Source organism: Elgaria multicarinata, chromosome 9 (assembly GCF_023053635.1).
Source record: "Elgaria multicarinata webbii isolate HBS135686 ecotype San Diego chromosome 9, rElgMul1.1.pri, whole genome shotgun sequence".
In the NCBI taxonomy this organism is placed as follows: domain Eukaryota; kingdom Metazoa; phylum Chordata; class Lepidosauria; order Squamata; family Anguidae; genus Elgaria; species Elgaria multicarinata.
Window position 1 is genome coordinate 47567095 of NC_086179.1, and position 15363 is coordinate 47582457.

General features: G+C 38.6%; 1 protein-coding gene across 1 annotated transcript in view; it reads right to left on the bottom strand.

The window, feature by feature from the left end:
• Positions 1 to 15363, bottom strand: part of LRRIQ1 (leucine rich repeats and IQ motif containing 1) — a 119663-nt gene that overhangs the window by 73741 nt on the left and 30559 nt on the right. Inside the window, exons 12-13 of the mRNA XM_063134706.1 lie at positions 6030 to 6103; positions 4890 to 4983 (exon numbers count right to left, since the gene is read on the bottom strand). Coding sequence (XP_062990776.1) covers positions 4890 to 4983; positions 6030 to 6103 — 168 coding nt within the window. The remainder of the gene's footprint in view (positions 1 to 4889; positions 4984 to 6029; positions 6104 to 15363) is intronic.

Genomic DNA, 15363 nt, shown 5'->3' on the forward strand with positions numbered 1-15363 from the left:
ATTAGGGAAATGCTGGTCATGCAATACTGCATTGTTTCCCCCACTGATAGTTTATACCTGGTCAAAGATTCTTTATTCAGATTTGAACGTTGATTCCAATGCAAAACTGTGTGCCCTCTGATAAAAGAATAGGGTCCGTCACTTACTTTAGTTCTAGTGCATCAGTTGTGTCCTGTGTGCATAATATGTTTAATATGTAAATAATATGACCTCATGCAGAGGTAAATCAAGAATCCCCTGCTTTTTTAGGAATTTCTTCTATGCAACGGAGAAGACAGATCAGGCATTCTGCAAAACATGATTGTTTGGATCCAGAGTTTGTCTTCTCTGGATAGGAGGACTCCTTCTGTGCATGGAAGGCTTCTGATCCACTGGAGCATTACCATTTTGTGCTGGTGGCATGGAAGAGGCAATCTTTTCCCATTCCCTGCCCCCTGCCCTTCCTAAACTCACCAAAAATCTTCCATGGAAGGTTGGGGGACCTTCTGAAACAGCAAGGGAGTATGAGCTGGAGCCTGCAGTGGGAGTGGGAATCTGGAAAATGTCCTTACCCCCTCTTTCCACTAGCCAGAGCAAGATGCCTGATTTGCACAGTGGCAAATGCTCCATAGTGGCTTGTTAACCACAATGTGCATGCTGGTTGTGTGCCAGGGGGATTAGCATAATTACCCTCAGCAGTGCAGCTTGTCATGTTGTGTGAATCCAGCCAGGGTGGCTTGTTATCACCCAGAACCCTACAACAGCCCACAACAACCCGCACTGCCAATGGCAGAATAAGCTATTCTCCCCAGCAGGAAGTCTGCCACCATGGCTTATTTCCCCAGCAGCGATTGTGCAAACTGAGCTAGAGAGTGTTCAAGCTGACAGGGGGAAACCCTGGATCTAACTTTTGTTTTGTTTTGCTTTGTTTGTGAGGAGACATATTTACAGCAGCGATCCCTCGTCATATAGTGTACTTACATTTAAGGCCTGCTTAAATGTAAGTACATTTAACCCAAGTTCCATGGTCCATTATAATAGCGCCAAACGTAGACACAATCTAGCCAAGCATAAGCACTTTCAAGTTTCACTGAAAACATTAAATACTTAAAAATGTTTAGCTCATTTCCCACTGAAAACAATGGATTCAAGAACATTACATTTTGGATGGCTCATAGTCTTTGCTTCAATAAACATGATTTAAAACTGCCATTCTAATTTATGTTAGAACAAAAAATAATAATAATCATTTTTGTATTTCCTTGTTACAAGTGCAGAAGTGTTAGATGATAGCACTAAACCAATAGCCCTGAATATGCAGTGTGGAATTAGAGACAATGTTGAATAATGATATATTGAAAAAGTGCCATATCAAGTTGATTAATGTTGGAAAGTATGGTTTCTAAGAGCCATGGGATCTTAACACTAGTTTTTCCAGCTGGGTTTCTCCTGGTGACGGCTGAGTCAATATTTCATTTAGTGAAAACTTCCTGGTGAATATTCTGTCACTTAAGACGTTCTATTAATCATTACTGCAATGAAACACATTCCCCCTAGGAGTGCTCAAACTGATCCCAGGGTTTAATTTCTAAAAAGTGATTTCTTAGTACTTCAGCTTCTTCAGTGTTATCACTGGCTGGACATGAAAGTAGGAAACCGATTGGGAAATTTTACAACTAATTCCTTTGTTGGTATCAAGGGGTTATGTAAAGTTCACTGAAACATATTGCCTGAAGTTATAGTCAATGCTGAATTCAACAAATCCATACTTTATAGTATCCCATTAGATGAATTAATTTCTTGTCCAATCATGAAAGCTCAATTGGTCAAACAGTGTAGGAGGACCTTGATGGCTCAGGAATTTCAAGGATTTATTTTAAACTGAGCTTACATGGAGCAGCAATTAATTATATGCACCTCAACAATTAGGAACAATAAGATTGCTATTTGCTACAAATAGAAAGTGTGCAATATTTTAGCAAAACTGACCTTTGCCTTTTACATTCAAAACACAAATTGTCTCCGTCATACAAAACATAAAATAAAAATTCACAGGTAATGCTATGCTAGTCAAGTCCCATATTTTCCAGAGTGTATGTTACCCTCATCCCCACTTCCCATATAAAATATTGACTGAGTTAAAAAACAAAGGTCTGTTCAAATGATATCCTTTGGAATCTGTATTGGTATTGGGATTATAGTCTCCTTCCTGCACCCTCCCTCATTGCCTGCAGAAAGTTAATAGCTGAACTAAGGTAATTTATTTATTTATTTATTTCATTTATATTCTGCCTTTTTTCCTCCAAGGGAACCTAAGGTGGAGTACATAATCCTCTTCTTCTTCATTTTATCCTCACAACAACCACCCTGTGAGATGGGTTGGGCTGAGAGTCTGTGACTGGTCCAAAGTCACTCAGTGGGTTTCCATGGCCGAGTGATGACTAGAACCTGGATCTCCCAACTCCCAGTCTGACACTTTAGCCACTACACCACAATGTCTTTCTTGTATTTATTTGAAAGAAAGATCTCTATGATTCTGTGATCCAAACACTACTTGCAAGCATGACCCAAAATTCTGTGTGTCCTCAACTTTGTAGTGAATGATGCTCTTCTATGCACAAAATGACTTTCAGTTAAGGTGATGCAATTTTAGAAAAGTGGATTCCATAAGTCTGTTAGTTTGCCAAGTTCCATGGAAAAAAAGATAATGGATAAAATAATCTGAAAAATCTGGAAGATGGGAAAAATGGCAGATGATCAATCCTTCTGCAGAAGGATTTTATAAGTATTTGTAATACATATAGTAAATAGAATGGACAAATTACTAAGAATGAGTACTAGTGATACAGTTTCCCAGTGCTTCCACATGAACACAATTTGCAGGTGATAAGTACTTTAAATCAGTGGGTGGGTTCACACATAATGGTAAGCTCCCCTGGAGGATAACTCAACCTGGGTTGGTTGTTCACATGCCAACTAATCATTACTCCTGACAGATGATTAGATGAATGGCAGCTCAGCATAGCTGGTCCTTAGTCCTCCAGCCCACTCCACACATGTCTTCCAGTGCCCTTTGCAGCACAACCCATCTCACATCAGAATTGAAGAAATGGGATATATATATATATATCAGCCTTTCACAAGTGTGTAAGTGCCTCCTCTTTTTGAAGCTCCTTTTCTGAGCAGTTACTGGAATTACACAAATTTCCTCTCTATTTACTTCCCAGCCTTTAAGTTTGTGAAAATATTCCTGACAGAAGGTGGCTGAATGGGACAGAGCAAATGGGACTCCTGCATCAGCAGTACTTATACCACTCCCCTACCATAAGGCCTAATTGCTCTGTTCCATGCAGCTGCCTTCTAAGTGATTGGGTTGTGAGTTTTTTAAATCGTCAGAGATTTGCACAAATCCACTGAAATGAAGTAACCACAACTACAGTAACTGCTCTGAAAAGGAGACATGAAAAGGGGGTGGAGTAAAGAACTCCCATTTCTGGACTAGTTGGAGACCTGTGGAAGTGTTGAAAAGGTGGAGGACACTGACAAGTGTTCTTTGAAGACTTAAAAGAGAGAAGATTACTTTGCCAAGTGGGAGATATTGCCCCCCCCCTTAGGCACACCTACTTCTTTCTTATTTCCCCCCTTTTTTTGGTACTTCTGAATTGTGCTAATGAATACCTCTTTTCTCTGAGAATTATTTCTCCCTTGGTCCATTGCAACTGTTTACAAACTAGCCTATATGCAGTTTTGCCATGTCAGTTTTCTTGTATGTTACCTACTATACTTCAGCACTCCCTCTGACAGCTGAAACATACGAAGAAATTGACCTGGCCATGACTACACATATCAGGCAGCAAAATTTGCACTCTTGCGCACTTGTGAAAGACTGACAAAAAAGTATGTTTCTTTTTTTAAAAAAGAAGACCCCATTTGTGCAATTCTAAGGAAACATTTTAAAAAAGATGACAAACAAGTGACAGCCCTTCCAAAGTGTCATTTGGGCACCGGTTGAGGGGTAGTCACTGGTAAAGGAGGCTGGACAAAGCACTGGTGAGATTGTGAAGAGTGGCATGGGCTATTTTCCTGCTTTTGATGAGTTGCTATACAGCCACTTGGCACAAGGTACAGTGCAGGGTTTAGATGTCATGACAAGCCATCCTGAGAACTATCCTCAACAAACCTACTACAAACCATGGGTTTTCGGAGTGGCTTGTAGGGAAAAAAATGACCCATGCTGGATCGCCAGTACCGGGTTCAGATGTCACAGTAAGCCATCCTGACATGACCAGGGCTCAACAATCACCATGGCTTATCATGATGTGTGAACCCAGACAGAGTGGCAATCATCTAGCAATACCTGATCCAATCACTGCTAGAAGAATGCTGCCATCAAACCTTTGGAAGAAAGCTATGGATATTTCAAATAGGAAGTATCTTTTAAATGTGCTGTTTCCTAATGTGATTCCTGCTTACCCCACCACTGTAGACTGCACCTGATGTCATCACAAAATCAAAAAGAAAAGGGAAAAAATGTGTTACCATTAGCAAAAGATGACGAAAACAACAAAAGAGAGTTTTATCAGAAGAAAAAGCATATGAAGATTACACTGGGCACCTCACGATAGCGGATAAAGAGAAGCCTAAAGTACATAAGGACTATCTTGCGCCAATCATTAGAAAGATGACACATGCAGCCACATACGACACAAATGAGAGTGCATAACTGTGGACCGTAAATTAAGATAAAAGTGACCAAAAAAAGGAGATTATGACATAAACCTGAATGGGTTCAAGTTAGTCAGGTCTGATGACATATATCCAAAGATCCTCAAGTATTAGAATCTGAAGTAGTCATCATGAGATTAGTTCGCAGCCGCACTTGTCACACTCCCTTTCTCTTAACTGTTTACCTCCAGTTCTCTTCTTGAAGAAGTGGATTTCCATGTAGGGACATTTCTTTCAGATTATCACAACCACTAAGCCACTGAATGATGCTCTTAAGATCTGCAGTTGATAAATATAAATTGAAACAATGCTATTATTTCAATTACGATCACAACAAAATGCTTTCAAGCAATTGTCAACTTAATAATAAATAAATCAGATTTTTGCAAATATCTTTATTTAGACTATGAAATGGAATCTCCAAACAACAACTGAGTCCACCCCTTCCCAATCAGTGCAAAATGCAAAAAGTTTTGCAGGTTATGTCTCCTACTGATGTTGGATAGTGTTGGGCATGGACATGTTTTATGCACTCATTGCGTCATGGAACTTATATTCCTCTCTTTACTTTTGATCTGCCTGAATCCTGGGCTTCTATGAATGCTATCTTTGTTATACTATTTGTTGCTCTATTAGCTTTCCCCCCTTGACTAAGGAACCTTATCACTTAATTAAGTCAAAACCCCATGGCCTATTACATAGAGGCATAAACATTGATCTAATGAAACAGCTGAATATAAAGTAACAATTATATAATTATAGTCATCAATGTAACTGTACAAAATAATTTTGGACAGGTTGCTTTATCAATGGAAGATTTTTCATTTACACAACATCAGAATGGATAATTTGAACAAGAAACATATAAAATACAGGATCCTATTAAACGCTAATAGTGTTCTAAGCTGAACGATTATCTATGATGTAGTGATACACATTTAAATATTAATCATTCTTTAAACACAATTAAGGGATCAGGAGAATATCATAGACTTGCCCAATTGGTGTCCTCCATTTTTCTATAGTTTGTAAAGATTGTTAAAACTTATGACCTTAACTATGGTTCATACTGAAGAGGGTTTGCTGATAATCAGTTTCAAACTGGGTTAAAATCTTGTTTAAGAGGAAACTCTGATTAACGTGGCTCAGTATGTATGTAAGCCTCAACCATGGTTAAGACTAGAAGAATGTGTGCTGCTGAAGAAACCATGTGATCCTGAACACTGTTTTTAAAGCTTCCCTTTGTGTATATGGTGACAACTAAGTTCACTTGTAAACTCATGACAACTCAACCACTTTTCCTTCCATTTATCTTTTAAACTCACCCAATAAGCAGTTGTTGCTGATATCTAGCTTTTCCAAAGACACATAAGAAAAAAGAGGTGCAAGCTGTGTCAAACTAGAAGAAAAACAACCAATATTTTTACAGTGATATCTGTCAAAAAACATCCTTAGTAGTAGAGGCACAAACATGGGACAGGTATTACAGAACCATACTTTCAAAATTCAAGCATTTTTATGTGTAATTTGGTAGCAACCAGATAGTCTGTTAGCTATCCAAGGTGCTAGAAGGAAATTGTGAGTTTTCCTATTAACTTGACAGCATTTCTCAGGCTTCATGAAATATCAAAGGAGCTGTAGTTTTCAGAAGCAATGAGGTGAACTTCTTTTGAAAGGGACAAATAGTTCTGTGAAAGACTTGGCTTCTTCATGACTCCTTCCAGTGTGTGTTACCCTTGGGCCAGAAATAACAATGCCAAACTCTTCCAATTCGTGCAATGGGGCTGACACACTCTTATCTGGAATGCTAGAACTAGGAATAAATGGGGCAGCCCGTGATTATGTCAAGCTAGTTGACTCTCTGTGGTTCTTTCCCCAGAACCTTTTTCTTTTCCCCACCCCAGACTAAAGATGAAAGGAAGAGCACCCACCCCTGTTGTTACACTTTGAGCCTCCTCAAAGAGTTGTTTTCTTGCCTTAAGGGGGAGCTTAGTACTAGGGAAAAATAGGCCCCTACCCAGAGAGATTTGTAACTGTAGACATTGCGCTCCTTGTGACATCTGTTTGTTTTATAGCATTTTAACTCAAGTGGCACCAGAAGACTCAGAAAGTGCTTTCGTAACTCCCTTTTGACATTTCCTGGCTTTTTTTCTATTTGTCTCCTTCTGTGGGAGCAAATACCTTTCTTAGGGTGCAATTCTATGCATGTTTAGACAGAAAAAAGTCCTACAACTCCCAGCATGCCCCAGCCAGCAATGTCAAAACATGTATATGATTGTGCCCTTAATGTACAAATATCTTTCAGAAAGATTCAAGGAGGATTATTGGCCCTTACAAAGCACGGCCTCTGGCAGTTAGTTTTATGGATAAACAAGTTTCATTTCGAGATGATAATATGTGGCACATGTATCTGATAAATTTAGCTAATGATATTTGTAGAATTTGAGCTCAAGAACATAGGAAGCTGCATTATATTGGAGCAGACTATTCGTCAAACTAGCCCAGGGTCTTGGGCAGAGAGAAGCCTTTATTATGATCTGAACATTTTAAATGGAAATACCAGTGAATGAATCTGGGATCTTCAGCACGCAAAGTGTGTGCTCTACCTTGGACCTATAGTAGTTTCCCCTTGAATACTAAGCATGAATATCTTTCTTACAGAACAAGAAATATTTTAACAGAAGAAGCCTTGGCACTTAGACTATTTTTCATATTTGTCTATTCCCCCCCCCCCATGTCCATCCAAGATGTTTCCCCCTCTATGTGTCCATCCCAGGAGGCCTGTAAAATGCCTTGAAGGGTGTAAATATACACTTATGTCATTCATGTGCTCTTCAGTGGGACAGCTGTTTGGATCTTTCTGCATACCTGGGTATCAATATACACCATGTTCCACAACTGAGATTGCACAACCCCCTTGGACTGTCCTAAAAGTGGCAAAATTCTACAGTCCCCAAAGACATCAAGTACAAAGAAAGCACTTTTAGTACTACACAGGAAATGTCTGGGGATGTTACTGGTGATTCTTGTCTGTCTAATTTATGGAAGAGGCAACACAGGAAAACTCAAAAGTGCATTGAAAATATATTTTATTGAGCTCGAATGAATTTTGAGTCAATGACTGGTTAAAAAAGTTGTTTTACATTGTCTCAGTCATACGATAGAATACTTCTTTGTTTAATCACTGTTCCTGAAGACTAATTGACTCAGAACACATTGGACTCAGTAACACATACCTTTAGTACACCTTGAGTTTCCCTCTTTTGATGTTTCTGCACAGTGCCCTACCTTTCATTCCCAAATCTATTGAAGGCTGCAGCAGATGCCAAGTATTACAGACTAGTATTTTAAGAAAGCAATCCTATGCTCCTAAGAACGTAAAAAGACCCATGCTGGATCAGACCAAGAGTTCTTCTAGTCAAGCATTCTGTTCACACATTGACCAACCAGCTGCCTATGGGAAACCCACAAGCAGGACATCTGGGAAGGTGTCATAGGACATGACACATTTTCCTCTCTGAGGATGGAGAGAGTGGTCCACCCTCATAGAAGGAAATCTAATACTGGAGCCCTGCTCTGAACCATTGTGGAAATTTCCATGAAGACATCTTCCTCGATGTTGGCACTCTGAACTTGAGGACAGGGGAAAAGAGGCATGTTGGGTGTGTGACAGAGAATGGGGAGGGCTGCATCCACAGAAAGATTTAGACTAAGCATGGTGCTGGTCTTTTTCTTTTTTGGTTCAAAATATGTGGAATTATGAATCCCTGATTATGTTGTAAACGTAGAACTTTTGGGGAGTGTATTTTCTGAATTTTCCTTGCTTTTAGAACATATTATGTTAGCTATCTGGAAATGAGAGGATACAAATGAAACAAAATAGTGATGGTTTTTTGGATGGCAGCTAACAATCTACATTTGAGGGGTTTCAACATATTACAGCTGCTACCCACATGCCTGGCCAGGTCTGAAAGCCAGTAGCTTTGCGATTTTGGGGGGAAGTGTTAGCAGTAATGGTTTCCAGCAAACTGTTCAACACGCTCCAGAACACACAGGTAGCAGTGAAGAAGTTGCCAAGCACTCCATCCCTTATAGCTCAAATTGTGGCCATCATGATTTATAGAGGTTAGGCTGTTTTGAGTTCTTTGGCAGCATAGAAGCTGAATTGTGACTTCCCAAATCTCTGACTTAATATAATAATTTTGATCCTTGTACTGCAAAGTTCTGAAATGCTCTGCTTCTGCGAGCCTGAGCTGCATAGTAAAATCATAGCCCTAGACAAAAGGTGAGAGAGTTAATTTGAATAGCTTTCTGGACTCTGTGTAAATACATCATATGTTGCTTGTTAATATTGGCATTTAGGGTGTTGTAATTTAGAGAACTGGATGTCTTATTTGCTTTTAGAAGTGAAATTCTTACTTCCATATAAGATAAATCCCCTTTCAGTCTGTCATTCTATAGCTCCCCCTTTTTTTTTTAGAAAATTCAAACCAGAAAGACAAAGGACATTACAGAAAACTTAATACCACTTGACCTTGTCCCACTAGCCTTGGGCATTAAAAGGATATAAATTACAAAGACGACACAAAAGCAAAATATATTTTTTTAAGTCCAATAGCTTCCCTTTTCTGGTATCATTTAAATTCAAAGAAGTCGCAAAAGCAGGATAAAGACAGATAGGGAGACATATTCAAAGAAAGTAAATTGTAAAGAAACTCAAAAATTACAATTATTATTATTAAACATTTGTAAAGCACCTCATCTGCTCAAAAGCCATCAAGGTGGTGTACAACAATTTAAAACAATAAAAACAAGAACATTAAAAACAGAAGAAAAAAAACACACAGAAAACTATACACTTTGAAAGGCTAAATTGAAAACAGTATTTACACCCTTTTTAAAGATGAAGAGATCAGGGACCAATCGTAGTTCTTGAGGGAGCGCATTCCGTAGTCTGAGGAGAACACAGGAGAAAGCACTTTCACATATGCACAAAAAACAGGCCTCTGAAGATAATGGCAACCTAAAAAGGGTGTCTACTACATACCTTAATATTCAGGCAGGTTCATAGTGAAACAGGAGGTCCCTTAGATAACCAAGTCCTAAGCTATTTATAGCTTAAAAGGTGAAAACTAATGCTTTGAGTTGCACCTGGAAAGCAATTGGCAACCAGTGTAGGTGTTCAGGACAGGTGTAAGGTTGTCCTGATACCGTGCATCGCTTAGCAGCTTAACTGACACATTTTGCACTAACTGAAATTTCCAGAAACTCTTCAGGGGTAGCTGCATATAGAGCTGTATGTCTACAGTTGAAGGGGGGGGGGGAAGAAATATATAGCCTGTACTCTACAATAAGCATAGTAAATATGCATTTAATCCCAAATCCAGTTATTGCTTTCCTCTTTGAGGTAGTAAGGTAGGATTTCGTAGATACTAACAGTTTTTTCTTCAGAAGAGATAAAAGTAAGGATTAGATGTCACACAATTGACTTGTTACATTGTTTATTAGGCAGGATCTACACTACTGCTTTAAAACAGTATTGACAACTGTTGGGGCCCAGGTCACACTCCATATACAGTTTTCAATCCATTTTCAACGTGTTTTATCCTGCTTGGTGTAGATCTGGCCTCAGTCACAATAATGAAATATCCACTTTCATTAAGTTAAAATGTATGTAAGTATGGTAGCTTATATAAGGTAAAAAAGTAATAAATGTTTCATTTATAAAAAGGAATACATAAAAATTCTACAACACTTGGTTCTATATATAGTACATCATACAAAATATTCAGTAAGGCCATGATTCAGTCAAAACTAAGGTCTTTTAAGTCCAAGTTCTAGGAGAGAGTTAAACATGTATTTAAAACTGAAATCCTATGCTCATGTATTTGGGGGAAAGTCCTATTGAATTCAATGGGGCTGTATAGAATTGTGCTGTAAATCTCTCACATTTAAATCCTGTTGTTTACAAAGACCTAATATTGTCTGGATCTTGCCCTTACTTATCTAACCTAATTAAACCAGAAATGCTATTTTAAAGCCCAGCTTGCTATAATTGTATATTCTGGTGTGTATAAACAAGGAATATTGTTTTGAAAAGGTTCCACAACCAAGTTGTTGGGTCTGTATCCTTCCATAAACTGTAATTCAATTATTTCATCTAACATGCTTTTACCTCTAAGTGAATGTAGCATCTATCCATATAAACTAAGCACTAGAAGGTAAGTTGCCCAGGCTTGGCTTGATTCAGACAATAAAGCCCACAGGTGCAAGAGGAAAAGTGGCAGACCACAGATGCATACATAGATGAACAACTGAGAATTAAAGCAGATAAAGGGCCAAAGAGAGTCCAGAGAGTCAGACCACTGCAGCATGTCACTCATTTCTTCCTATAATGTCCAAAGAGGTGTATGTAAAAAAGAAGAAAGAGGAAATATTCGCAGGTACACTGGACGTTACTGACCTAGTTTACACAATTACCATGGTTTAAACAGATAACCCAACAATAGGCCATGGGTTTTCTGAGGGTTGTTCCACCCTCAAACAAGTCATGCCATCTGAGTTCAGATGACATGACAAACCATTCCCAGGCAGGTAACCGGGCAACTGGTGGCCAGCATGCACTGCACTTAAACAATTTATCATGGCTTGTTTAAGCCACAGTGATTGTCCAAATTGGGCCAGTGTCAACAATACTGCCCAAGATTGGCCAAATCTAAGGCAGCTTTCTGTGTTCCTCTTAATAAAGAATGACCTCAAGTTTGGATTTGTTGCCTGAGATTACTGCATCGTTATGCACTGAAGAAAGAGGGCTCATTGTTGCTGGTGCTGGTTGCTCATAAAGATGCCTGTGGGCAACCCTCAATGATACATTTTGCAAATATCTTGAATAAACAAGCTGACGGTGTAGAAAGCTTCAACTTCCAGTCATATTAGTTTCTCTACACGGAAAGGTGGGGTGACTCCATCTTGCCAATGCCTCAATCATGTCTTAGGCTAGCCCTGTCAATATAGCTTTAAGAAAATCCTGATATCAATCCACATTTGATAAGAGCCATAAAACAAACTCTATTTTTTTGCATATATCTGTTTTTGTAATTTGTAATACAAAGCAGAGAAATTGCTACTGTAATGTTTACAAAAGGTATTCCAGAAGAATTCAGCTGGCATCACCAGAGTGACAACAATGGGTTGTTGATCAATGATTTGCCAAGGTAGCTCTGACATAACTTAGGCATCATATAAAGGAGGAGAATTATAGCAGAAGTATAGCTATTTATCACAGCGGTTAGCAGAGCAGAAGAATCAGGAAAACTCCCCCAGACCTGCATGATTCTACCCTTCCTTCGTTCCCTCTCAGGCTCATATGCCTCTCTCCTTTTCAAATTACTTCCTTCACTTTTCAGGACTCACTTTTCAGTTAGCAACATGTATGCAACAAACTAAACATTAAAACAGTAGCAGTTTTAAAAACAACAACAGAGTTTGAAATCATAGCTAAGAATGGGCTTCAAATAGTTGTTTTGAAGCTATCAGTGGTTTGCCTTCTATTCTGAGCAAACGTAACACTAATAACCATGATGTAAAAAAAGTTGGGAGATTTGAAAGGGAAATGGCAGGCAGGATGGGGGAAACTTGCAAGCCTTAGAGGAGGAAGGAGGAGGAGAGGGGAACACAAGAACCCACTGCTCTCTTAACTCCTATATGACAGCAACGTTTATTAAAAAAATGATGGATAACTCTTTTTTAAAAAAGTATTCCACATAGCATAAATGAATGTTACATACAGAAATCTGAGGGGAAAATGTCCCATTCTGACTGAGTATAGATATATTACTTAGTGGTGTGTTTTTTTAACAATGACAGTGAGCCAGAGGCACATTGCTCAAAGTTCTTATTTAACACACATTTCTAATGTGTGCAATGCTATAAAAAATTAGGAGTTATCTGTTAGTATTTTTACTGAATTAAAACTTTATTAGGCATCCCTGTTTACCTTCAAAAATGAATTCTTCCGACTACAAACTAAAGATGAAGATCTGTTATCATCTATAACTTGCAAATTAGGCTTTCCTACTTGGAGTTTTATTCACAAGGAATATATGGATTCACAATCCTAACATTCAGAAGGGCTTTCTGCAATCTACAAAAAGGAAGTGACACTCAGCGCACACTCCTAAGAAGAAATCACACAAGTGCATCAACTGCAGGATAAAAGCAAAGGAACAGCTTTTCTTTCAACAGCTTACTTCATTACATTCAATCCTTCTGTATAGAACATCCAATCACTTATGCTATAGGGGCATATGGAGTTGCTTAGGACATGGCCATATTAGTAAAGTAACTAGAAATATTAACTACTGAAATACTACTTGTTTTCTGCTTTAATCATCCATGCTGCTGATATTGTTATCCATTCGAGCTGCACAGACATGCCTATCCATTGTGCCCTCATTCTCACTTTTGCCCAAATGATTTATGTTAAAGATGTTGACACACACAGCAGAGGTACGGGAAGTTTTTGCAGTTAGAAATGTCAGCCAGATATCCACTCAGCTATTTTGACATAGTGCTTCCTTCCAAACAACAGGAAGTACTTCGCCAGCTGTCTTTTGCAATATAGAGCATCAAAAGGGGGAAGGGGAGGAATTGAAGATAAATAGCAGGGCTCAAAATATATGATAGAGCCCATAGCTCAGTGTAATGGTAGAGCAATATGATTTGTATGTAGCTATTTCCAGGCTCAGTTTCTCGGTTTTCAATTTAAAAGATTTGGAAAAGTAGCAGATCTGGAAAAGATCTCTGCTAAAGAATTGCTTCCAGCCAGAACAGATCATGCTGGGTTAGATGGATCAATGGTCTCACTCAATGTAAGGCAGCTTCTTATGTTCAGGTGAAAACAAAATAAGGAACTAGGCAGAATAAGTTTTAAAATGTTCAATAATACAGAAAGAGAAAACAGAGTGCATAAAATAGATAAAAATAAATACTATTAATTGGCAGCCACCAGTTTCCAGATTTTTTAGAGATGTATGCAGTAACCCTATACCCAATTACCTGAATGTAAGCCCTACTGAACTTAGTTTGATTTACTTCTGAATAGACATGTCTAGGATTGCATTGTTAGACTACAATCCCAATCATCCTTACCTGAAAGTAAGTTCCACTACACACAGTGGGACTTACTTCTGAATAAATATACATAGTATGCATGTATGTATGTATGTATTTCTGTAAACCGCCCAGAGAGCCCTGGCTATGGGAGCGGTATGTAAGTGTAATAAATAAATAAATAAATAAATAATGGCATATTACACTGTGAACTCAGCTGCGATGATACAAGTTGCATTTCTTCCATCCATTTTGGATTCTTCAAGGAACTCAAGAAAATCCAAGCAGCTTGTAAAATAATGTGGTTTTGTGGCACAGTTTAATGTTGGGTGTAATGGCACTTATTATTTGTTTTAAATAACGCAGCTCACAAGAATATGCAGTTGGAATTCTATGGTGTCAGAGAACTCTACGTTCACAAGGTAGTAAAAGTTCACAATATGGCATCTAAGTAGATGCATGTGCCAATAAAAAAATTGCTGTGATACATTCAATCATGTAAGTTATGAAGTCCTGTTTCTGTTGGAAGGGATTTAGTAGAAATGAATGAAAAAGTTCCTCATGAAACTCTTACGTTTCAGCACTATTCATTCAACATAGATCTTGCTACGCATAACAAATGTTTAATTTCTGTAGGAACTTCCAATGTAAGCAAGCCAACATGCACTGTTTTCTATACAAAAAAGGGTTCTGCTACAGGACCCATTTCCAGAGACAACTAAAGTGTTCGTGAAACTGAATTATATTCTACGTCAAGCATTTCTTATTTTAAAATTACAGTGACTACAGAACATTTCTATCCTTACCAATGATTTTTGCCATATATATATATATATATATATATATATATATTTGTAATTAATTTTTCATCTCACTCTAGGCAATAGTCATATACTCCTATCTAGAGGGTCGCTCTTTCAGCGTGTCGGCTAACGGCAGCTCGTCCTCCTCTTTTCCCCTTTCAGTAGGGGTTCCGCAAGGCTCGGTGCTTGTCCGTTGTTGTTTTCTTTATACATTCTGCCCTTGGGTAAGCTTATTCAATCTCATGGCCTCCAATATCACCTGTATGCCGATGATACACAATTATATCTCTCATCTCCGGAACTTTCTCCTGATGTTCACGATCGTATCTCGGCATGTCTTTCAGATATCTCAGCCTGGCTGCTTCATCGTCGTTTGAAACTTAATATGGCAAAAACTGAACTGCTTGTTTTTCCTCCTAAACCTTCTCCTCACCTCTCATTCTCTCCTACTGTCAACGATGTCACACTCTCTCCGGTCAAGGAAGCTCGTAGTCTTGGCTTTATATTTGATTCCTCGCTCTCCTTTATTCCTCATATCGAGGCAGTAGCTAAATCCTGTCGTTTCTTCCTGTATAATATTGCCAGGATTCGACCATTTTTGTCTGTCTCTTCTGCCAAGACTCTCGTTCACGCACTGGTTATCTCTCGGTTGGACTACTGCAACCTTCTTCTCTCTGGCCTTCCTTCATCTCACATCAGTCCGCTGGTCTCTGTCCACCACTCTGCCGCTAAGATCATCTTCTTG